The 23334-nt window shown below is 39.1% G+C and overlaps 1 protein-coding gene across 6 annotated transcripts in view; it reads left to right on the top strand.

The window, feature by feature from the left end:
* PER2 (period circadian regulator 2) overlaps positions 1–23334 on the top strand; it is a 45296-nt gene continuing 21962 nt past the window's right edge. Inside the window, exons 1-9 of one of the 6 annotated variants that reach the window (XM_039727938.1) lie at positions 1–231; positions 5910–5966; positions 6835–6898; positions 8871–9031; positions 15861–16143; positions 16454–16522; positions 19578–19732; positions 20250–20371; positions 21903–22104. In XM_039727938.1, coding sequence (XP_039583872.1) covers positions 8932–9031; positions 15861–16143; positions 16454–16522; positions 19578–19732; positions 20250–20371; positions 21903–22104 — 931 coding nt within the window. In that variant the 5' untranslated portion in view covers positions 1–231; positions 5910–5966; positions 6835–6898; positions 8871–8931. Of the gene's footprint in view, positions 232–5909; positions 5967–6834; positions 6899–8778; positions 9032–15654; positions 16144–16453; positions 16523–19577; positions 19733–20249; positions 20372–21902; positions 22105–23334 lie in introns of all 6 variants that reach the window. The other 5 variants (XM_039727939.1, XM_039727937.1, XM_039727941.1 and 2 more) reach the window with 5 other exon arrangements.

Genomic DNA, 23334 nt, shown 5'->3' with positions numbered 1-23334 from the left:
TCCCTGGCCCGGAGCGGCGGGGCCGGACCCGGTTCCCCGGCGGGGCTCCGCTCCGCGGGCTGCGGCCACGTCTGTGCGAGGGGATGCGGGGCAGGGAGCGGGGGAACCGGCGGAGAGCACGCGTGTCCCGGGACTGAGCTGGGTGTCCCGGCCGGGCGGGCCGCGCCGCGGCAGGAGCTGTGCGGCAGCGAGGAACAGAACCTCAGCGCCGCTGAGATGTGTGAGCCACAGGTAGAGCAGGCAACAGGTGCTGTCCATTCGTTTTTTGTGTTGCCTGTAGTTGTAAGGACAGTCTGTTCCTTGAGACGGTGTGGTTGTGCTGCTGTGCACATTAGGTGCATAGTATTACATGCATGATTACAAAACGCTTTATGTAAGTACAGTTTCATGCAAATAGGTGAGCAGCATGGTAACAGTCAAGCTGACGCTTTACATTTGACTTTTCGTAATAGGGTAAGCATTTTCATAAAGGGACAGCATTTCTCTGTACCATAGGAGCTTAAAAAGGCCTCCAAGGAGGTCTCAGGTACTTGGAAACCACAGTGCTTCCAGGTGTATTACAGTGAAAAAGTAACTTGGCTGAGACAGTGCATTGATTCGGATCAAAGAAACAGATTCATTAAGTATGGAAAAGACCTCTGGGATCCTTAAGTCCAACTGTTTCATCCATATGTCCAATCTAAAGCTACCCTCTTGCAGTTTCAAACTACTGCCTTACATCCTGTCACCACATGCCCTGATAAGAAGTCTTTCTCCATCTTCTTTGTAACCTCACATCTTTATTTTACAAATGCAAGACTTTGAGATTTATTATCTTGGACATCTGAGATTGAATAACTATCATGAGTAAAGGGAAAGAAGTGGGAATTCTCTAATGATTCTAGTGGTAAGAGTATCTGTCAAGTCAGAAGTAGAGTAAAAACCTGATTAGTATGGTGAGAAAACCTTCCAAGTCGCCAGTATTGTTTCAGCCACAGTTTGATTGGTGTTAGGGAGAGTGCCCACATTGTTGCACTATAACATCAAGTTCCTTCTTGCTTATGCTTGCAAGTGTTTGAGTGCTTTTATGATCTTTCTGTTCTCCCTTTGTCTCTGAAACTTGCATTATTTCTGCAAAGTGAGGAAGTTTCACTGAAGGACTGGACTGTGTCCTTGCCCCATACAAAGCTAGATGTTAGTCTTGTGATGACGACACTGTCCTGAGGTGTGGAGTGCTGATTCTGAACTGTGGAGGTTGCTCACCTCACTGGTAGCACATAGAGGAAAAGAGATGGCCTTTGGCCTGGAGTAGAAGAAAAAAGTATACCAAAACTTTCAGGCTTTGGACATTTCAAGTGTGTATTTCAAGGCAGAAAGAAGGTATTGCAGTTGGGTGTCATAAATGTCAAGCACCGCAGTGAAGGATGATGGTCTGTCTCTTGAAGAAGTGGTTTGGCTTGATGTAGTTCAGAAGGCAAATGCATGGAAAGCAGGTTTTTGCCTTTTGTGCACTTCTTCAGATTTGACAAGGTTTTTTGTTTCATTTGTAATTCAAAGACTGCATGGTTTTGCTGGAATTTTTCTTTATTTGTCCATTGGTGGGACTTGTAATAGACTTCCTATATTTGTTTTAGCAAACAAATATCAGTGAAAATCCAAGTAGTTTTTATTTTTACAGTTTACTGTTACTCATTTTGGATTTCCACGGAGAGGCATTAAAGAGGTAGCATGTTCTTGGCATAATACCTTTTCTGCTTTTTCGTCCTCTAGTCATGAGATTAAACTATGTAACAACACAGTTTACTTGATAAACTTACTTGAGTATCTCCCTGAACAATATGCTCTTTACAGTAATAAGCTTTTCTAGTAAACTGAGATGTTGGTGGAGTTTAGTCTCAAAGTATGAGGACAGAATGAAGTGGGGAAAGTGATTGGCAGTAGAGTTCTGGATGTTTCTTCTGCTTCAGAGGTTTATTATAACCAGGAAGTATTTGGCTTAGATACAGACTGATAAACAGTTTTCTTTTTCCTGGGCTCTTGCCACACCCTTATTTCTCTAACATCTTTACAGTATTAGAATATGCTTTACTGCATTAAAAAAAAAATCTTTTACTGTATTAAAAAAAAATAAAAAAATTCCCCTCAGAGAATAAGGAAATGAGCAAGTTACCATGGGATGAGGTATATTTGTTGTGGTTTAAAAGCAAGAAGATTACTGGTAGCCAGTAGAACAAGTAAATTATCACTAGTCTAGATCAACTGTAGTGTTTTCCATAGGGTTGCTATGGTTGGCCTATGTTAAAAGGAACGTCATGTTCTTAGCAAGGCCTTGTGTAATAGCTGGCATGAGTGTCCTGTAGACACTGTATTATACTCATAACATTACCACATCATAATTACCAGATAATCAGGTGTTTCTGAAAAGGAATTTTTGTCTCCAGTTTTGATTGCATGGCCTAGAATTCCTCTATAAGGATGGTGGATTATTGGGATATTAAACTGGATTGTCTTACTGCATTCCACATTCAGTTATACCCCTGTAGTGCAAGTTTTAAACTGCTTAAGTATTCATTATGTTAACTTAGCTTGTCAAGCACTGAACAGCAAAGGAGTCAATTAATACCAGTATTATTCTTTGTGATATTGTTGTATTACTCTAAAGGGCTTTTACTTGTTCTTTTGGTTCTGGATGAAGTCGGATGCAGAAAGTGCTGGTATTGAAAGTAATGCTGCTGCTATTTTGTGTCCTGTGTAAAAGGGGTCTGTCTGCTTTCCTGCTTGAACTGGTGCCTTAAACCCTGCTGTGGTGTCAGACTGAAATATTGTTGGTTGTTGGTGGCTAGCAAAGAAGGCTTTTTTTAAGTAGAACTGACTTTTTAAAAGTAGAAGCAATGCTACATTGCCTTTGCTTGCAGAGTTCTGCCTTCTGACACTTGGAGCTTTGTTTGTGAGGGGATGAGGGTGTTTCTTCTTAGACTTCTTTCTGTGAAGTATGTTTAAAGGACACGGGAAAAGAGAAGGTAGCAGTCAAAACCACAGTTCAGAGAGTGATAGTTTTGCTGTCTCTTGCTGGGATTTCTTGCGGTCATAGGCTGCTTTTGTGAACTAGTGCAGCGGAGAAGACCAGAATGAGAAGGGTGGGATGATGCGAGTGTCTGTAGCGAGTGGAGATCTCTGTGAGCCCGTTCTGCGGTGCTGCGGCAGCCACAGCCCTGTGTAGTAGGCAGGCAGCGAGCACATGGGCCCCGCATGCCCGGCTGTCCGTGCCGGGCTCGGCTGCTCTGCTGAGCGGCTCAGCGCATCCCCGGCACGCTGCTGCAGCCTGCTCGTGCTCTGCCTGGGCCTCTGCTGTGCAGAGCCTCTGCTGTGCTCTGCCTGGGCCTCTGCTGTGCAGAGCCTCTGCTGTGCTCTCTCTGGGCCTCTGCTGTGCGGAGCCTCTGCTGTGCAGAGCCTCTGCTGTGCTTGCTCTCTCTGGGCCTCTGCTGTGCAGAGCCTCTGCTGTGCTCTCTCTGGGCCTCTGCTGTGCATTTCTGGGGCTGCCCACCCGGGTCTTTGTCTGAGCGGCTGCACCGGGCTTGCACCAGTTCGGAATCCTCTGTCTTGGTTCTGTCCCTGGTGAGGAGTCACCCGGGGCAGCAGCGATTCACTGAGTTTGGTGTGAGCTGCCCAGGCAGTGGTTCTGAAGCGCGCGTTTCTCCTGCTTATCCACGTGTGAAAGGGAGGTTAGGCGAATTTGTGTGTATGAAAGCTTTTGTGAAGTCAAGAATTTTTTGTACAGATGTTCACAGCTGCTGGTGATCTGATGCTGAAGTAGTGTGTAGTAGTCCTGGAAGACCCTTATGAGTTCTCCGGTGTTTTTTGGTAGTCCAGTTTAGGCAGCTTTGCTTGTAGAACACAATCATAAGTGACATTAAATTTACCTTCCTCAACATATATAAACATGGAATATGGTTTTCATTTTTCCTTAATTTTCTCCCAATAGGGAGGAAAATTTTACTGGGTATGCTGAAGGGGTAGTGACTCAATATGCTGTTTACATGAGTGGACTGAAATACACAGAAAGCATTTCTTGGGGCAGGAGGATGAGGAGATTCTACAGATGGTGTGAGCAGGCTGCAGAAGTTCAGTACAAGCAGTACCGGTGTTGATCCTGACAGGATTTGGTGCTGGGAAAGAAACTTCATCTGTATGCCAAAATGTCTGGGAAAGACTTTAGTTTTGCTTTCACCTGTTTTTGAGCATACTGTGGTAATTCTTAACACTTGATTTTCCTTATAGGTAGAATAGAGATGGGCAGAGATTTCCTTGTATAGATGGCTTTTTTTAAAAGTAGAACTGACTTTTAAAAAGTAGAACCAAAGCTACATAGCCTTTCTAACATCCTGTCCTGAAACAGAGGCAATTCACTGTTAAATAACACCTGCAATTTATTGTAATTGAAGCTTAGGGAGACAAGATGAAGTGGTGAGGATGCCTAGTACTTGTCTTTTTTCTTCCTATCCTCCTTATTCCTTGCAGCTTTTGTATCTTAGTACAGTTTTTGTGCTTGACCTTATTACATGTACTTTTATGTTTCTGCTTAGTTTCTTTAATTGTACAAAGATCTTCAGTGTATAAAAGCACTTACTTGATTTCAGTTACATCTCTGCCATGGTTCTCCTGTGACTTGAGCTCTTATTTCAGTACTAATACATCCAACTGCTAGGACAGGTACATGGTGTTTGTTAGGTTGCTGCACTTTTTGGAGTGGATTATTGATGCGATGGGGACAAGAATTTATTTGGCACAGCATCTTCCAGAAGGGGACTTGGATTCTGGCTGAAATTTTGAACAGGCTGTGAACCACAGCAGTGTCTGAAGAGCAGCATAAACCTGGAACTACAGTAAATGTGGTGAAAGTGTCCTTTTTCTTAAAGGAGTAGTAGATATGCTACTGCTTAATGGGGATGCCAACAAATACTAAAGGTGATGTATGGTATTGAGATACTTTTAAATCTCGTTTCACCTATAATAAAGGTGAAATATATGGCTGCATGGGGGAAAATCGTATTTTTTCTCTCTTTTCTGTGAAAACACTTGGCAACCTCAAATGTATAATTTTTTCTTACTTTTTTCAAAAGGAGCAAGAGTTGACATGCAAATTTGGAGCTCTGATTATTGATGTTGTGCTTAATTGTAGCTCCAGTTCCACTTGGAAGACAATGGCATTTTCTGGTTACAAAGAAAATAAGGTGTTTTTTAAAATTCACACTGCATACAAATAATGTTGCATACCTTTAAGAAGGCACCTTTTGTTAAGACTGGAAGCTGGAAAAAAGGATGTCTAGAAACCAGCATGGGGCATGTGAAGGAGATGATGTTTAGTGTCTTTAGAAGATGTCTCAGCCCATGCTGCTTTTTTTTTTTTCAATAGCAAATACCCAACATGCTGGCAATTAAACTTGGCTCTGGGCCAAGTCTCTTATTCAAGGTGAAAGAACAGATTTGTGAGATGGTTTCTGTTTGTTCTCAGGAATGATCAGTTCAAATTCACTATGGAGTCTTGGGCACAGGTGGTTGGTTTAACAGCACAAGGAATATCTGCCTGAAAGGGTAAAATGAGCTTTATTTCTGCTCTGGCAGAAATGAGAATTTGAGGTGGTTTCTTACATTTATAAAGGGAACAGACTTTAGTGGGTAGTTATTCTGGGCATTGCTCAAGGAATCAGTTTAGAAGTTAGGTTATAATAATAAATAGTTTTATCAGTAGAATTTGGTTGTATTTCCTCTCATCTTGTATTTGTAGTCTTTATAATTGTTCTTCACATGTGGAAGACATATCTTGCATGGCTTGACTTCTATTGCATGATGAAATGGATTTGATTTATCCTTTATGATAAATTTTTACCTTGCTTACAAAACCTGATATTTTTTCTTTTTTTTTAAAATAGGAATATATTGATGACACTTTGAGATTTGGAAAGACCATGATTAGTACATTCATTGAGGTGAGTGTTTTATGCTGTACCCATAAAAGTGATTTGTGATATCAGTTGTTTCTTAATGACTCTGAACTTGGGGAGGTGGGAGGTGCCTCTGTGATTTTGTTATTGCTCTTTTGTGTACTTCCTTTGAAATGTAGTGTCAGAATGCCAAAAATGGGGATCTTCAGGGCTTTACATTTCCAAAGACCTGTTGCACAAATCATGAAGTACATGGAAATGCTGTGGCTTCTCTAAATCTTTATGAAACTAGAATTTAGTGTAGTGCCAGCATCAAGTGCTGCATCTGCAGTGTTTGCTGTGTAGGTGTTTATTGATAGCTTCCATTTTTTGGATTGCTCTTGCAGGTGGTAAGGAACTTTGAATTATGAGGAAACTTTTGGGGTCCAGAAAACCAAGTACCTACTGTTACTTAGATAATCAGGATGATAGCTCAGGAAGAAAAGGGAAAATATTATGCTCCTAAACTTAAATTTTAAAAAAGCAAATTATAGCTTCCAACAGTATCTTTGGTCAGTCGTGCTCTGCTTTAAAAATAAAGTTGATTATTGTTATTGGAGAAAAAAAGGAAACATAATTAAAGGAGTATGGTGGAGGAATGTAATCTGTGATGTGAAGAAAATTTATAATGTGCTTTCATTAAATGTGACCTGATGATGCCACAGTACTGGCCCTAGACAGGAAAGACAGCTGATCTGGATAGTACTGTAATATTGCAATACAGATGGAATTGTAACTGAGCTTTTGAGAATTAACACTACAATGTCTGTTTAGTCTAAATGATTGAGAGAAAACCCCAAACAATCCTGTTTTTCTATGGCTGGAAAATGTGATCTGAATAGGTTCTAACAGCTGACTCTTTTCAATGCTGCAGGTGTGACTTCAGTTCTCTGCAGAAAGTGAACCTGGTTCAGCTTGGTTTGCCTCCCATATCACAGGTGTGTTCCTACAGCAGGGTTTTCACTGCTTTATAGTATTTGAAGTCTTCTGTGCTTAGAATAGAGATATGTCAGTATGGAAGGAAATGAGGAAATGTCCCAAGTTCTGTGTTCTTTGGGAACTGAACAAATTAAGACTTCCTTCTGTGGAAAACACTTTAGTGGAGATGCCATCTGTAGATGAACTCTTGTAGTGTTTTGGGACTTTGGGCATACTTAATCTCCTGTACATTTCCTCTGAAAAATAATAGAAAACAGGTAAAATTGGCTGCCTCTAATTCTGTTCAGATTGTTTAAATATAAGTCATTCAAACCAGGCATTTTGTTTCAGATAAAAATCGTATTGGTGTAGATTTGTCTACCTTTCCATTAAACTGTAGAAAGGCTTATGAAAATTTTTAGTTGTTTACAAGGACTATTCTTTCTTAATGTTTTAATGTCTTCTTAAATGTGTTAAATACATGAAACCAATATGATGCACAATTAAAATGGTACATGCTGCCACTGTGAGTATATATTCAAACTTAGACTTTTGAAAACCTTTTTAACTTTCTTTAATTGAAATTTTACAGGGACTTGAGTTAGTGTAAAGGAATTGCAAGAGCTGTCTTTAAACAAAGATTTAACTGGTGCTGAAAGACATTCCAGAAATGACCAGAAATAACATTTCCAATGTTCAGGCTAAAAACTGTGAAATCTGCAAGTAGTTCTGGCTACGGCAATTTCTAATGCTTATTGTGGCCAGAGATAAAGGCTGTAATTTAAATCCTGTATTATCAGTTTATGATAAAGAAAAAGAAACAAAACATTTAAAGAACCAGTGCATACGATTTATATAATGAGTATTTTAGAACTTGTACTTGCTTCGTGATGTCACGCAGGACGGAATGTTGTGAATAAATTCTTCCTTTAGTCTGGCCAACACAAGTGTACTTTCAACAGTTGGTAGGCGTGCAGCATGTTAAATTAAGGCATGTTAGCATGGGCTGTCTTCCAGAGTGGTTAGCTTGGGATTTGAGCACTGTTCCAAACATTTCTTCTGCGTGTTCAGATGAAGCACTTAGAATGATGTAATTGTCTGCCACACAAATGTTGGTCTTCTGAACTTCTGATTTTTATTCTACCATTTATTTGTGCCACATGGCAGTGGCATGCACCAACAGACTTAGTTTCCTAGATTTCTTAGAAGAACTTTCAGTTATTTTGTTTTTCATCAAAATTCCCAGCATCTCTCTTGAGAAACTTTTTTAGTAAGAATAATAATGTTAATAGGCTTTGTTAGTACAGACTTCTGACCATAAAGAAACACTTTTTTACTGTGAGAGAGAGTGAGCACTGGAACAGATTGCCCAGAGAGACTATGGATTATCCATTTTTGGAGATAGCCAAAAGTCATCTCTTGGTGGTTCCTGAGCAGCCTGCTCCTAGGTGACTCTGCCTGAACAGGGAGTTGGACAAGGTACCTCCAGAAGGCTCTTTTGATCTCAGTCATTATGTGAACTGAAATTTTATAACTGCCTGGTAAAATCTTTAATGCTCTTACCAATCCCACTGTGATAGAGAGCCATAAAATTATATTGCAACCAAAACTTGATGAGCACTTGGAGCTCCTGCTGACCACATCAGGCATTTGGCTCTGTGCCCTGCTGGGGAGGCCAGCCCTGTGTTCCCAGTGGCTGTGTCAGCCCATGCTGACTGTACACAGTGTGATACCACTCTGATTGTGAATCCTAAGGGTTATTTTGTCTAGTGCAGAACATGTTATTACTTTAAAACTCTTTAAGACCTTATTTCAGAGCAAAAGTGTTTAAAATGTAAATTTGTGTCTTCTTCCTCTGCTGTATGACAGTTTCATGTTTAACCACCATTTATCTGCATAGGAGTGACATAGCTGTGAGCATCTCTCTGGTATCTGTTTGAAGAGGACACTGTTGGGGGGCCCAGGTATTTCTTTTATATTTTATAGTTATAGAGGTGTCCGGACTCTGTAATGGTCAAAGATTTCCAGTAGAAGAGGATGAGACAAGAATTAAATGCATGTGGGAGACTCTGGACCTAGGCACTTCATGCTTTTGATGCTAGCTGGGAGGGAGCTTGATAAACACTTTTGCCACCTTTTCGTAGAAAAACCAGGTAAGAAACACACATAATTATTATGGTTCATGCTAGTAGAAAGATGCTTCCCCTCCTGCTCCTCTAGAGCTTATGCAGAAAATATATTGTTCTATGTTGTTATCTTTAAACTGGGGTTTCAGTTATATATATGTACTCATTCAGAATAATATTTTGGATATAAATGGGGAGTTACCTTATTTGAATCTAAAACATTTTTTAGCCTTAAATCGTACTTACTCCTAAATTCAGGTTTGAGGTTTTTTTCAGTGAGGCAACAGTCTGGTTGGAAGCATCTTCACTGTGAATGCCAGGGCCCTGATCTAATGCTGACTTCTTCCTGTCTTCCTGTATAGGTGCTGCTGTAAATTCAGGGTGGCACTCAGATGGTTCAGGAACAAGGCTGTGTCTTGATCAGTTCCCTTTGTAAAGTGGCATCTGAAAACAGTGGTTAATGAAGATGACCCTTATAATGAAAATAAGAGTCTTGTATTTGAGATTTTCTTGAGCTGAAAGGCGACTCCTGATCAAAAAGTTGCGAAATGAATATTGTGAAATTCAAATTTTATGGGAGCCTTTGTGGTATACTAGATGCTGGTAATTTTATTGACACTGACATCTCATTGCTTTTTTAGAAAAAGAACAAAACTTGTTCATGATTACTTGGAGTGAGTTAAGTAATCTAGTAAAAAAGCTCCCTTTCTTTTTTTTACTAAAAAGTTCTTGCAAGAAATTATTGATCGTCTTTGTTACTGTTTCCTATAATCTGAGAATATTGACATCTTTTCTTTCCCCCCCTTCCTAGAAAAGTCCTAGTGAAGGTATTCTGTTAATTGTTCTTGCCAGGAAAACACGAAGCTGTCAGTGTTCAAGTTGCATAGTTGAACAAGTCACTTCTTGGATTATTGCTTGTTTTCCAACATTTTCTCTTAACGTTTTTTGACTACCAAGCATTTAATTATTGTCTAATTGCACAGAGGGAATGCATTCATTGTAGATGTTAATTTTCAATCATATCTAGAGTTGCATGATCTGACTAAACCCTTGCTAGTTATTTGTCATCTAAATAAGAAAACTTTTATAATTTTGCAAAGCAAAAATCTAGAAGACATTTGGAAGTCCTTCTTGTTGACAAGATCTTCAGTAAAATTTAATCCTGACTGTTAGGAATTCTAGTACAGGTTCTAGTACAGTTAAGAGTACCTGAATATTTACATGTCTATAGGCATAAAACATGGTGCGGCTCTTGCTTTTTTGGAAATATTGGGAGCATTGGTAAGTTGCTAGTAGTTGCAAATTTAGACTCAAATCATGAGATGTTTGCCTCTTACTCAGTTCTTGAATTGGATAATTTCGTCTCTGGATTGTTCGTTTCTCATCCTTTATATGCCAGTAGTCAACGTGATAGTTTTTGTGTGAAAAGAAATCTGGAAAAATCTGTTCTCTGAACATAACCAGATCTCTGCTGAAACAAGATTTTTGGGTTTAAAGGTACTGTTTCAGAAGAAATCTGCCTCGTTGGTGTTCTACAACCCTTCTTAAGGGTGTTTTTCAAAAACAAGCTCTACTACTTCTTTCAGCATTTGTCCATACATATTTTGGTGTGGTTTTTTGGTGGTGTTCAAGTTCAGGTTGTTTCCTTTGTCTTACTGCAGAATAAAGGAGCAACTGTAGGTAATGAATAACCAGAAGACCTTTGCTGCATATCTAACCTGGCAAATCAATGCCTGCGTTTGTCCTTAGTGCTCAGTGGAATTATGGTGCCTTTCACACACTGCATCAGGGTGTGATGGGAGCTCTAGTCTTTGCCAGAGGCAATAGAATGGGTTTTTGTGAGCCAGTTGCTGTAAAATCAAGCTTAGCTGGTGCCAGTTAAATTTTTTACAAGTTTTTATTTATAGAGTCAAAATATACATCCCTTAAAAGTTTAGAAGATAGAGCAAAAAATAAAGAAAAACCTGGCTTCTTTCAATGTCAAACCTAAAAGAGCTCTTTGTGTTTCCATGTTGAGATGCTTGCTGAACTTGGTATGGGATGTAATTACCTTCCTCAAACTGGTAACAAGAGAGAACCTCAGACTGGGAAAACATGCAAGCTTTTGCCTTCCAGTGTTGTTGGGTTAGTGATTGGGCATTCATTCAAGCATATGAGTGGGATGAATATGTGCAATTTATTATGTCATTTTCCCTGAGAATTAGTTTCAAAGATAATGAATCTCTTTGTGCTGTCTGGCCGTCTGTGCTCCTGAAGTGTTCACACAGTGCTGGTGTCTGCATGCAGATGTTCCACTTAGAGCTCTTTCTCTGCTCAGAGTGAAGGCTGGCCAGCTGCATCACTTCTTATCTAAATTGCAGAGCATGGTGGAGGGTTACTGCCAGCCTGAGCTTTTTTCACAGTTACTCCTATCTCTTCTAAGAAAATGTCTCCAGAGTTAGGGCAGATATTAATATCACATTATAAATTAAAAAAGCACTAAGATTCCCCCAAAGAGGTAAAGTCTTGTTTTAGAAAGGCTTCCCTTTCTTCAGAAGCTCTTGCAAGTTTATCATAATATTTTTCTTCTTCCTTCCTCTTTACTCTTCCTGTATTCCTTACTCTGGTATGTGCCTCTGGCATTGAGGCTTTTGAGATTTTGAAACTGAAGAAATTTTGTGCAAGACTGACTTTCTTCAGTGACATTAATCTTCCAGTCTTGCCTAAGAAAACCATTCCAGCTCAAGCTGAGCCAGTTCTTTTTGAAACATACCTTTAAAGATAACAACCTTGTGTTTTCTCCATTACTCAAATACTCTTTCTGTTTTGTTTTGTTTGTTTTTTTCTGGTTTGATTGTCTTTAGTGACTACAATTTGGATCACATAATGTAGTTATTAGGTGTGCACAAAGCTGCAGAAGTTCTGGCATGTTGTTAGTTAGAACCAGAAGTAACACAACTGAATTGCTTCTTGACACACGTTTCTGCCAGGTATCAAGAGGAAAAAAACTCACCTAGTATCTCCTAAGGGTTTGTATCCATTTCTTCTCTGGTGGTGACTCTCTTAATTTGTACTCATTGCTTATAATAAAAATGTTTTTTAAAACCTAAAAGCTTGACTGTCGTTGAATCAATCAACTCTTATTTCTGGAGTTACAGGAAAGTCCTCAAAAGTTATTGGATAGCATACAGATGTATTTATTTATTTATTTTGGGAACAGTTCTCTCCCACCTAAGGAAACGCTGCTGAAGTTTCCTACAGATACCTGGCAGAAGCTAGCTTGGATGTCATGGAAAGAAGGGAGGAGATGAGACAATAGATGATATTTGGAGTTGGAAAAATGACTCACCAGTAGTTTAACAACTCAGCCATTCAAACTGTAAGACTCTACATGCTAGCTATGGCACATTTTCATTGCCTCTTAGACTTCCAAAGATTACAGAAAATACTTTGGGCAAATAATTTTCCTAGGAAAGGTTGTGTCAAAAAAGTATTTGTGAACAATTCTCATGGCTGGAAATATTACAGCACATGTAATCTTCTCTGGCATCAGAATTCAGGAGGTTTCTTGTGCCTAAAAACTCAAACACAAAATATATACATCAGAGTAGGAAAGCTGTAGCACAATCATTGCTCTTACTATAAATAGCACAATTTTACTAATACTGCATTACTGCTATATTGGGCTAATTGCCTTCAGAGAATTTAGGGCTATTCTGAGAGTCTGTCTTTGGTAGTTAATGCTTATAAACCTACCAGTAGTGATTTATATAGTTTTCTTTAAAGGAGTAAATATAGTGGGCCAAATTTGGGGTTTTTTTAGTTTTATATTTTGCGAGAGGTCTTTTCTCCTTTTATCCTTTAATATGATTTCCTAACAGATAGTGGTGTTTTGATTGTGGCAATATTTTTTCTTATGTATCTAAAGCTCTTTCTAAGTAGCATTTTGTCAGGAAAACAGGAAGTAACTCCAAAGTTGGGTACAGAATATAGGATGAGAAATTGTAGATCTTGCCTTGCATTTGTACACCTCAGGCCTCCTTTAAGGTGATGCTATGAATGCCTTTTTTTTTAAAGCTTCATTTGAATGAATCATGATGGGGTTAATTACCTTAACTCATGGAACTCTCCATAGAGCTTTACAACCTCGGTGTCCTCTGAGAAATAAAAGGATAAATGACATGTGGGAAATGGTTTTTGAGAGTGGCTGCAGTTACTTAAGCAGACATGCTCTGATTTACACAGCAGTGGGAAGAGCATCCCCTGGGTGCAAATGGATCAACACATTTATGTGGGAAATGAATTTGTAGAGAATTCTGCAAGGTGGCCTTACAAATAAGACTAAATACTTTAGAGAAATAGAACTATGAATGATGCATTGTAGTAGGACTCACGAGAAGTGATTTTAGAGGATTGGCTTTAAGGCATCTTCAGCACGGTGTGACTAAAGTTGATAGGCCAAGAAACACTTACAGTATATTGTAATTGGGAAATAGTTGGCTTCTGATTGTGATGGTATGAATTATAACACCTGTATTGTTTCACCCTTCACATGAGACTGAAGATGGAATAAAAGTGTTTAAAACCCCTCTCAGTTGTCCCATCTCTGGGTCAGAAAAGGCTTAGTCTGACACATTTATAGAGCACTCCTCCCCTGTGCAGTACCAGGAGTTCCTGTGCCATGTTCCATGCTGGGTCTGGGGTGCTTTTGGTCCCTGTCACAGCCAGGCAGGCTGGCTGAGCTCAGCCTGTCCCTGCAGCCCTGGCTCACACAGTGCCAGGGCCACAGAGCTTCCCTCAGTGTCCCCAGGAGGGCAAGGGAAGTGGCAGCTCCTTGTGGCACAGAGGTGAAATCAGAGGTGAGCTGTCTGACCCGGTTAATCATTGGCCACCAGAGAATGTGCTATTGTGACATAACCCTACAGGTCCATCTCACAGTAAATACTCTTTTATCCCATGCTCTGGTTATGTAATTTTCAAGACAGAGGTGGTTAACCTTAGTCCAGGAAAAAACTGTCAGAGCTCCTGAGGGGTAATTCAGTGCCTGGGTATAGTGTTCAGTACAGCAGCATCACAGGAGGTCTGTTTCATCTGCATTAAAATACCTGAAAGGAATACCTGCAGAAGGAAAAAGTATATTTTACTCTACTGTGAAAGGCATTTTTCTATTATCACCCATAATAATATCCTTCACTGGTGAATTATATACACCTATAATTATTCATCTATAATTCACTTGTGAATAAACTTGTAAGAAAAGAAAATTATTTATATCTTTATACCATTACTGATGCTGTAAGTGTCCTTAAACTGTACTTTTAAATGAAAGCAGATATCTTGCATATTATTGTAACCAAATGAGAAGCCAAGTAGTGTTTTCTGGAAAATGCAAAATAAATGTAAAATGCCTGGAAAAACATCAATTAGGAGGGTAAGAAAATAGCTTCCATGTGGTGTTGCTTTGAGGGGAGTTGAATCATGGTGTGTTTTAAATTACTATTGTGAATGTTTTCCATTACAGTCTTTTCTTAAATACCTAAATATTTTTTTTATTTGTGCTTAAGACAAAACTGCTGTAGTTAATATTAAAAAAACTTGGTTGTTAATTTTTTTTATTCACTGTTATTCTAGTCAGAGGTTTATTAGTGAATAATTGTAATCTTGAATATTTTAAAGGAAGAAAGAGGAAGGAATACACATGGTTCTATTGTCTTGAAAACAACAGAGATTCTCAACAAAGAATCTTAGTTCATGGTTCTATACTGTTGTTGTCTCTGAGTTGCTGAAATGGATGAGGATGTGAGTCAGATTAAATACGATCTTTTTAAAAAATAAATAAAGTTAAACTGCTCTCCAGTACTTCTCTTTTGATGGTAGTTCAATATTGGTCTGCCCTTGATTCACCTTTGTATAAACTGTGATTTTTGAGCCTGGTGAATCAGAATTTGTTTTAAAAGCAGGGGTATGGGTTTTTTTTTTTGTTTTAACTTTACTTTTCCAAGCAATTTTTATCATATCCCCCAAATTAGTGGTAATCAGTAGATTAAATTATTCTCAGGGTCATTATGCCTCAGAATTTTTGGTGGTAGTGATTAGGTGTGTTTGTGTGTTTGTTCCTGCTGCATGTTCTGTCTGCTCACCTACATGGCCTCTATATAAAGAAAGAAATGAAGAGTACAGTAGTGTTCCTTCCCAACTGATGTTCAAAAAAACAAACCCCAGTATAAAACAGAGGACCAACCCAAATTATCTCCAAACCAAATAAGAAATGCTCTTATGTCTGCATAGTTTTTTCCTTTGTCAAGGTAGACTGAATGGCAGTGGAATGGTTTCACTGAAAATCATAATAGCTGTTATCCAAATCTAGGCAGCAATACTGGCAAGTATTAAGCAAGAAAATAGAAAACAAGGGAATATGTGAACTTTTCAAGAGTTTTTCCATGTTTATTCAACTTTCTTTCTTATGTGTGGGTTTTTACTAAAAAAATAAATACCTTTTTCATGATCAAACATTGTGAGATTTTCAATTTAACTGAAACATTTCACCATTCAAATGCTGAATGTATTAACCACGCATATCATTTTTTGCTTTCTTCAGTCAGTGCAAATTCCAGTTTGCCAGCAAGGGAAACAAGAAAATAATTTTTTTTCTTCCTTCCCTTCCTCCTCAGATTTGTGCATCTGTACTTCCAAACAGAGTTTACACAGAGGAAAATTCTGAATATGGCTTGATTTGCTCTTGGTCTTGTCAGTGTTTCTGATGAGTGTCCCACGGACTCTGTCAAGTTCTGGGGGCTCTCCTCTAGCACTGAGGAGCAGAACCCTGAGCAGCAGCCTGGCATCAGTGGAAACCTTTCTCTGTCCTTCTCCTTAAAAGAGCAGCTCAAGATGAGTGACTATTCTGGACTTCCAAGTGACCACAGCCAGATGATTGCTGAAGACTCAGAAATTCAAGCAAAGCCTGAACACTCTCATGAAGTTCTTCAGGAAGATATTGAAATGAGCAGTGGCTCCAGTGGAAATGATTCCAGTGGAAATGACTCCAGTGGGAATGACACAAATGAAAACTATTCAAGTGGGCATGATTCTCATGGTCATGAATCTGATGAAAATGGGAAGGATTCAGCAATGCTCATGGAATCTTCAGATTGTCATAAAAGGTAGTAGCTATTATTAAATACATTTCACTTTTATTTTTGCCCCTAAAGACTTTTTACATTTGAATCGATATTCCTGAATAATAACTAAGGTATAAAGCATCTTCAGCAGGGAGCTGAGTGTGCTACTTAAGTGTGGTGTAAATTATGTAGTATAATTCTTAAAGTAAAGGTCTCTGGTGTTGGTGTTTGCATTGCCAGCATAATTTGCATCTTTCTTCTCATCATTGAGTGTTTAACTTGCCTTATGTATTTATTTTCTTGTAAACCAACTTCTTGTAACCAACTTCTTTTTCTCTTTTCCTTATTCTAGTTCAAGCTCAAATGCATTTAGTCTGATGATTGCAAACTCTGAACACAATCAGTCCAGCAGTGGATGCAGGTAAATTAATGGGCATATATTTTTCAGTAATATCCTAAATGCTGAAAACTAAATAATGTTGTATTTTGGTTTGTTTTGTTTTGCATCAACCTGGATGACTACACAAGAAATCCTGTCTTTGATTTCTTCCTGTCCATAATCAGTAGCATCTCATATTAACCACTTGATTAAATTAGAGCTCTTTGTTGCTGTTCCATGCAAGTTGTGTGGTAACCTTTGAAGTCATGTTACTTTGTTTTGATTCAGTAGCTTAACTTAATTTTGGTTTTTTGTGGGTCCCTTTGAATATTGCTTTAGTTATGGTGGGGTTTTGTAGCTTTGAAATTTTTTTCCTGTTCAGAATTTAGTCTGAACCTGGTGGTGTGTTAACATCAGAATTCATCATTGAGCTGGGTTATTATTCAGCAGCTGTATCACCTGCCTCTCCTGTGTTCCATTTGCTGGGATTCAAGGCCCCAGAGTGTAAGGTTAAATGATACACAAACCCCAGCTGCAGGAATGAATCCCTCTGTATGAACTCTGCTTTTGTCCCTGATAGCCTTGAAGAGCCTGGTGGCTTGAAGGCTCATATTTAGACACTTCAGAGTACCCTGCTGCACTTGTTTTTTTAAGTCAACTTTTAAGTCAGATCAGGAGATCAAAGCCTGGTCCTGAGCAGATCAAAGATACCTAGCTAGAGCATGTTGAAGTTAAGACCCATATCTAAGACCTGCCTGCCTGAATGTGTTTCTGCCTGATGCAGTTCCTAGAAAAGTGGCAAATTCAAATTATACCTCTGCACCGTTTGGCGTGTGTTCACCATATTTTCTGTGTCTGCCTTGCATGCACCTGAAGATTTTGTTCCATGCTTTGTTTTCCACTGGAAATTGTGATGCAGACTTTATGTTGCTTAGTGTGAAAGAGCAAAACAAAGGCTCTTTTTTAATCTTTGTTTTCCATTGGTTTTGTTTTCTTCTTGAGATTTTTGGAGAGGTTTAGTTACTGCAGTTTTTTTGGTGTTTCAGTTTTAAATTTTATGAATAGCTCTCTGCTCAGAAATATTTAAGAATCCAGATGGTAGTGTGTTCTCACCAGCCATCAGGCACTGTGCTAGAGGGTTACAGAGCAGAATCTGATCATCTGGGAATGGGAAGCTGAAGACATCTAGAGAATGATCTTCAAAGAGAAGACTATAGTAGTCTGATAAACTACTTACCTTGGTACACTTAGTCTTTGATTCAGAATACTGGGGTTTGCATTCAGTATCACTGCCAACCAGCAGCTCTAGTTTCATATCTGTAGGTACCTTTCCAGTTTGCTGTCCACAAAAAGCAAAATGAAAAGCTCCTAACTTTATCAACTTGCTTATTCTGTCCTCTGCAAGTCACACCTTCCCTGTGGCTGCCTGCTGTGCCTGATGCTACTGCTCTCTAGAAAAACATTCTGGAGTTGTGTAACTTACTTTCCAAGAACATCCATCTTCTGTATTTGCTGCTGTTGTTGGCTAATTTGGAAAGGGTTTTTTTTGTTGCAGAAGAATCTGACCACTCTCACAAAACAGTCTACTCTGACAGTATAAACCAGCAGTATGCTCAGTTATTTCATAAACTTTCCTCTCTCTTTTTCCCTACTGCCAACATGAAGGGTTCTTCTATGAAACTCAGTTAACAAAGCCCTGTTTGATTGCAGCAGTCCAAGCTGTCAAGCCACGTTGTACACGTGATTTTAATACACAGCATGAACATCATGTTTCCCAAGGGAGTCCTACAGTCTTTTGTTTGATCCCTTGCCATTATTTGTTGGTACAAAATGACCAGTGAGTAAATGAACACTGCGTGTCTCGCAGTGCATTGTGATGGAAGCACGAACAATGTGTATTCTCGAGTACAGCTTTGTCACTTTGCAAGCATTTTTGGTGAAATACACCCAACACCTGTCAGATGATTTATCTACCTTTTCAAGCTCTTAAAACTTCTCAGAAAAATGTTCACAAATCCTCTTGAAAATTACTTGGCAGCTGAAGCCGCTTTTCTGGCCGCTTCAGTCAGGCAGTGCAGTTGCCAGGACTGTTGTTTCCACAGCAGTGCCCAGGGTAACTTCTTACAGATTATCAGCCGTGACAATCAGGTGTTAAGAGAAGACCTTCCTTTGGAGGGGAAAAAAATTTCAGGAGGATTTAAGAACAACTCTGTAATCCTCTTGATCATTGTGAAAGATCAGCTTTTAAAATCTCCAATGGGAAAGGCAAGGAAACACCTTCCTACCCATCTGCCATCCATCTTTGCTACCCTCTCCCTCACTTCTCTCACCTCCTTTTCTCTTCCTTTGTGACTGTATCAGCACCTCTCAATAATGGGGAGAGATTCCAGGAACTGAAAAGGAAGGTGATAACTTTCTGATACTGGCAATTATAGTCTCTGTAGTTTGTGCTTCTCCACTGAGGTAGCTCTTCTGAACATGCACCTGAGACCTGTGAATGCAGCTTCTGTCTCCAGTCTCCTCTGATTCTTTTTCTTACAAATGTAATCAGTTTCCTGATCTTACTTAGTGTGTTGGCATGCTTAGGTGGGATACAGTATTCAAAGGATTTCTCTATTTGTTTCATTAACTTGGTGCTCTCCCACTGCCATTCCCTTTTCAGAGACCTTTCTTAAGAGAACCTGCTTGAACAGGAGGTGAAGACTTGAATTGACCTCCTGCTTCTCTCCTTTGAAGTCCATGAACATTTTTGAGTTTGATTTTGAAAGGGGCTAAGGAAAGTACCACTAAAAAGGGAGGAGGAGGATTGTGGCAAAGAAAAAAAAAATTCTGTGGTGCTTGGGCATGTACACTGGTGCACATAGAGTCCATTTTACAATTACATTCCAGGTGGTGGTAAATCTTTCGTTTTAAATGGTCACGTAAGAATTTCCTTAAGTTCTGGAGCTGATACTGAGTGAGTACTGCAAAGTTAATGAGGCTAGTGATAGAAATTTATGTGGGTGACAAGTGCCAGAGTACGTTTGGGCTTCTCTGAGGATGATGTGTTACATCAAGCATTCAAGTAATGTTGTGTTTTTTGTTTTTCATCTTACAGTAGTGAGCAGTCCACTAAAGCCAAAACACAAAAGGAATTGCTGAAAACACTGCAGGAGCTGAAAGCTCACCTTCCTTCTGAGAAGAGAGTCAAAGGAAAATCCAGTGTCCTAACGACATTGAAATATGCCCTTAAAAGCATTAAACAAGTTAAAGGTAATAAAGTGTGATACTGCCTAGATAATGCCAACCTGGCTAAAGTGAAACTTTCAAAATAGGAGTTTAAATAAACATAGCTCTACAAAGGGAACTGTACTATGGCTGAAAGCCTTCCTAACCAGATATTTTCATGTCGTTCCTATTTGTTGGCTTTGTTAACTTTTGTTCCTTTGGGAGTTGAAGCAGCTCTCTAGAGGACTGATGTTTTACTGCTGTTTGGTTGAGTTAGAAAATTGATTTGAAAACAATTTACAGTTTCATTGTGTTTGAACTGTCAGACTACAATACATGACCATTCATATATGGGTAGATTAAGATATGTACTTTTGTTTAAGTTACTGATGAGGAAGCTCTACCAGGGAAAATGATGTATTTGGAAGAGTGCCTAGATTTCCCAACTGCCAACTTCACAACTTCTGCATTTATGCCAAAAAAATATTTTTGCCACTTACTGCTTCTGGACTGGGTGTTTATTGATAATCCTGATTATAAATTGTTTGTTGTTCTCATGTAGCCAATGAGGAATATTACCAGTTGTTGATGATTAATGAATCCCAACCTGCTGGTCTCAATGTATCATCTTACACAGTGGAAGAAGTGGAGACTATTACCTCAGAATACATAGTGAAAAACGCGGTGAGTGTGGTGTCCTGAGGCTCAGTGTGTATTGAAAATGTTTCCTGGAACTGGAATTCTCAGCCATGCCTCCTTCTTACAAGGGAAGGGTTGGTAGCTAGGCCACAAAGCTGAAGAAACTGCCTTTTGCCTTCCAGGGGATGTTGAGAAACTCTGAGCCTTTTTAGACTTTGCAGACTTATTTCTGTTGGTTATCTCCCTAACTGGGAGATAAGTAGGCTTGAGCTCAGTGATCTTCTGAATGGTGCCTTGTGCCTGGAGGTGTTGCTGTGACACATCTGTGTCCATGTGATACAGAGCCCTGAGAGACATCATTAGCTTTCATTGCAGTGCACTTGCAAAAGTTGGAGAGTTAACTTTTTCCAAATTTTGGTCGAGGCACATGGTGAATCACTTCAGCTTATTTGTATAACTAGGGGTTATTTGATGTTTCACCAGTTTTGTGTTAGTGTGACTGAAGAGTGACAAAAGTACTAGAATCACTGTGTCCTTTTCTGTGGTCTTTGCAACTGGTACAGGCTTTCTGTGGGGTCCAGTGATGCTGTATTCTCATAGAGACAAGAACAGCTAGGACCATCACCAGAGTTCTAGCACTGAAATGATAACCTGGTTTTTAAAATTATATTTATTTCCATATTACTAGTGTTTAGGAATAAGTTATAGAGTTTTCAAAAAATAATGGCGTCTAAATGTATTAGACTACCTTCTACTATTTTTTTGAGCTGCAACCTCTGTTTGAATGTATGAAGTCTGAACTCTCTAAAACAAGAGCATGGTGGGGGATGTTCCATAGCTTGAAGTAGGTGGGTTTTGTTGAATCTGTGAATAGTAAAGGCTGCCCACAAGTTGAAATAAACGGGAAGTGTAGAGTACAACTGAGAAATTCAGCCAAATATCATAAACATTGTTCAATTAATGTGAATATCTGTTTGTGAAAGCAGTGTTCTGCTGGCAGCTCTTCAGTTCCTGTGCAGTGTTTGTGAATGCAGCATTAGAGGTTGTGACGCAGGGAGCTCCTCTGTGGCAGGAAGAGAAACAATACAAGTGTGTGGGACTTCTTCCCACCTGTGTACTCATTATTTTTTACCAAGTGGTTTAGAGCCCTTTTTTCACTTTTTGTGGATGGACCAGCTAACACAAACAGCCTTTCAAAAACGCCTGAATTTCGTACATGTAAATCATGTCTGTGACAAGCACAGGGAAAATGTGAAGTTATATAGCTGGAAGATCATTAATTCTTAATTTGTAAATTCATTCTGCATCACAGAACTGTAGACCATGATATTTAGAGCTTGTAACCCAGTAAACAGTAGTGTATTATTCTTACTGCATAATTGAAAAATATTCTGTCTGTGTCTACTTGATGAGCAGATTCATTGTGTTGAGCAATATCTGTAATAAAATAAAATGTCCTTAATTCTCATTTTGAATTTACTGATGTCTTTATATCTTAAATGTTTTTCTCAGAAATATATGCTGCACTGAACAATGTTTCAAACGGTCTAAATAATTTGAGATTTTTTGTTTTTAGGATATGTTTGCTGTAGCTGTTTCTTTGATAACTGGGAAAATTTTATACATCTCTGATCAAGCTACTTCTATTCTCCGCTGCAAGAGGGGCTATTTTAAAAATGCCAAGTTTGTGGAGTTCTTGGCACCTCAGGATGTCAGCGTGTTCTATACTTCTACCACCCCATACAGATTACCATCATGGAATATTTGCAATAGAGCTGGTGAGTGGGCTCAACAGCAAATACTTCTCTGACCTTCTTGCACTCACGTAAATCCAAATACTTGAACTGATTTTGAATGTCCTTCTGTCCTTCCCCATCACTTCCTGAGGGCGTAGCACAGGGGCATTATTAGAACACCTCTGAACAACACGGGGTGTACAGATCTGTTCTCTAAATCAGCAAGACTTGTCTCTTGGTTAAAAGTCCTCTCAATGTCATTATTTATCAATTCTCATTCTCTTTTCAGCCAGATGATGAATGAAAACAAAGTAGGAATTCATGCTGAATAGTGAATTTACTTTCCACTTGTACTAGCAATCAAATGAAAACAATTTTTCTTCACTTTTTCTCTTCCTCAAGTGTAAAGGGGACAATACTCTGTCTCCTTCCTTTTAAAATGGTTATGATTTGAATACTGGACACCTGGATTATGGTGTAGAAAAAGGTATTTAAGCTGTCATCACTGTGCACTCACCAAGTGTAATCACAGCTCTCTTCTTCTAGCCTTAGAAAAATTACATTAGACATAATTAACGGTGAAGGATCAGATGTCTCAGGGCACTTGATACTTGTTTGTCGTAGGATTGTTTTACTCATGTACCTGAAGCTGTTAGTAATTGAGAAATATCTGCCAGCTGTTTCAACTAAACACTTGAAATTCAAGATCTGCTCTAAATGTTTGAAATTCCAATCCATTGCATTCTAAATCTGTGAAGTAAAGCCAGGGTGTGAGCCATATTTAATCTGAAAAAACAATCAGCAATGTTTATAAACATGTGCTAAGCAATGCATGCATAAAGCATGTCAAAAGGGACCTTGTGAGGTCTCCAATGCAACCTCTGGCTCAAAATAGGGTCAGTGGTAAATGATATATAATCCTAATTACTCAGTTAGGCAGGAGCTTTTCGGTTTTGCTTTTTTGGAACATCTTCTGTAGCTGTATTATGTTTGTGTACAGCTTCAAATTTAAAAAAAATGCAGTGAGTAGAAGTGTGCACACTGTCTCATGTATCAGCTGCCAAACAATATAATTTCCAAAATATTGTGCACTGGAGGCCTTTGAAATGCCAGAGCTTCCCTTGGGAATCAGTGTGTGGCTGCTCTGGAAAAGGAGAGAAATAAGCTTAAAACATGAGAAGAGGTCTTCAGGAAAAAGAGAGGAGGGGTGCTAGGAAGTGCATTTGGTGGTCAGATTTGGGGTCCTAGGCAATCAAACATTTTTGGTCATTG

Source organism: Passer montanus, unplaced genomic scaffold (genome assembly GCF_014805655.1).
Source record: "Passer montanus isolate IOZ18808 unplaced genomic scaffold, ASM1480565v1 scaffold63, whole genome shotgun sequence".
Lineage (NCBI taxonomy): Eukaryota > Metazoa > Chordata > Aves > Passeriformes > Passeridae > Passer > Passer montanus.
This window is presented reverse-complemented; position numbering and strand designations above follow the sequence as displayed.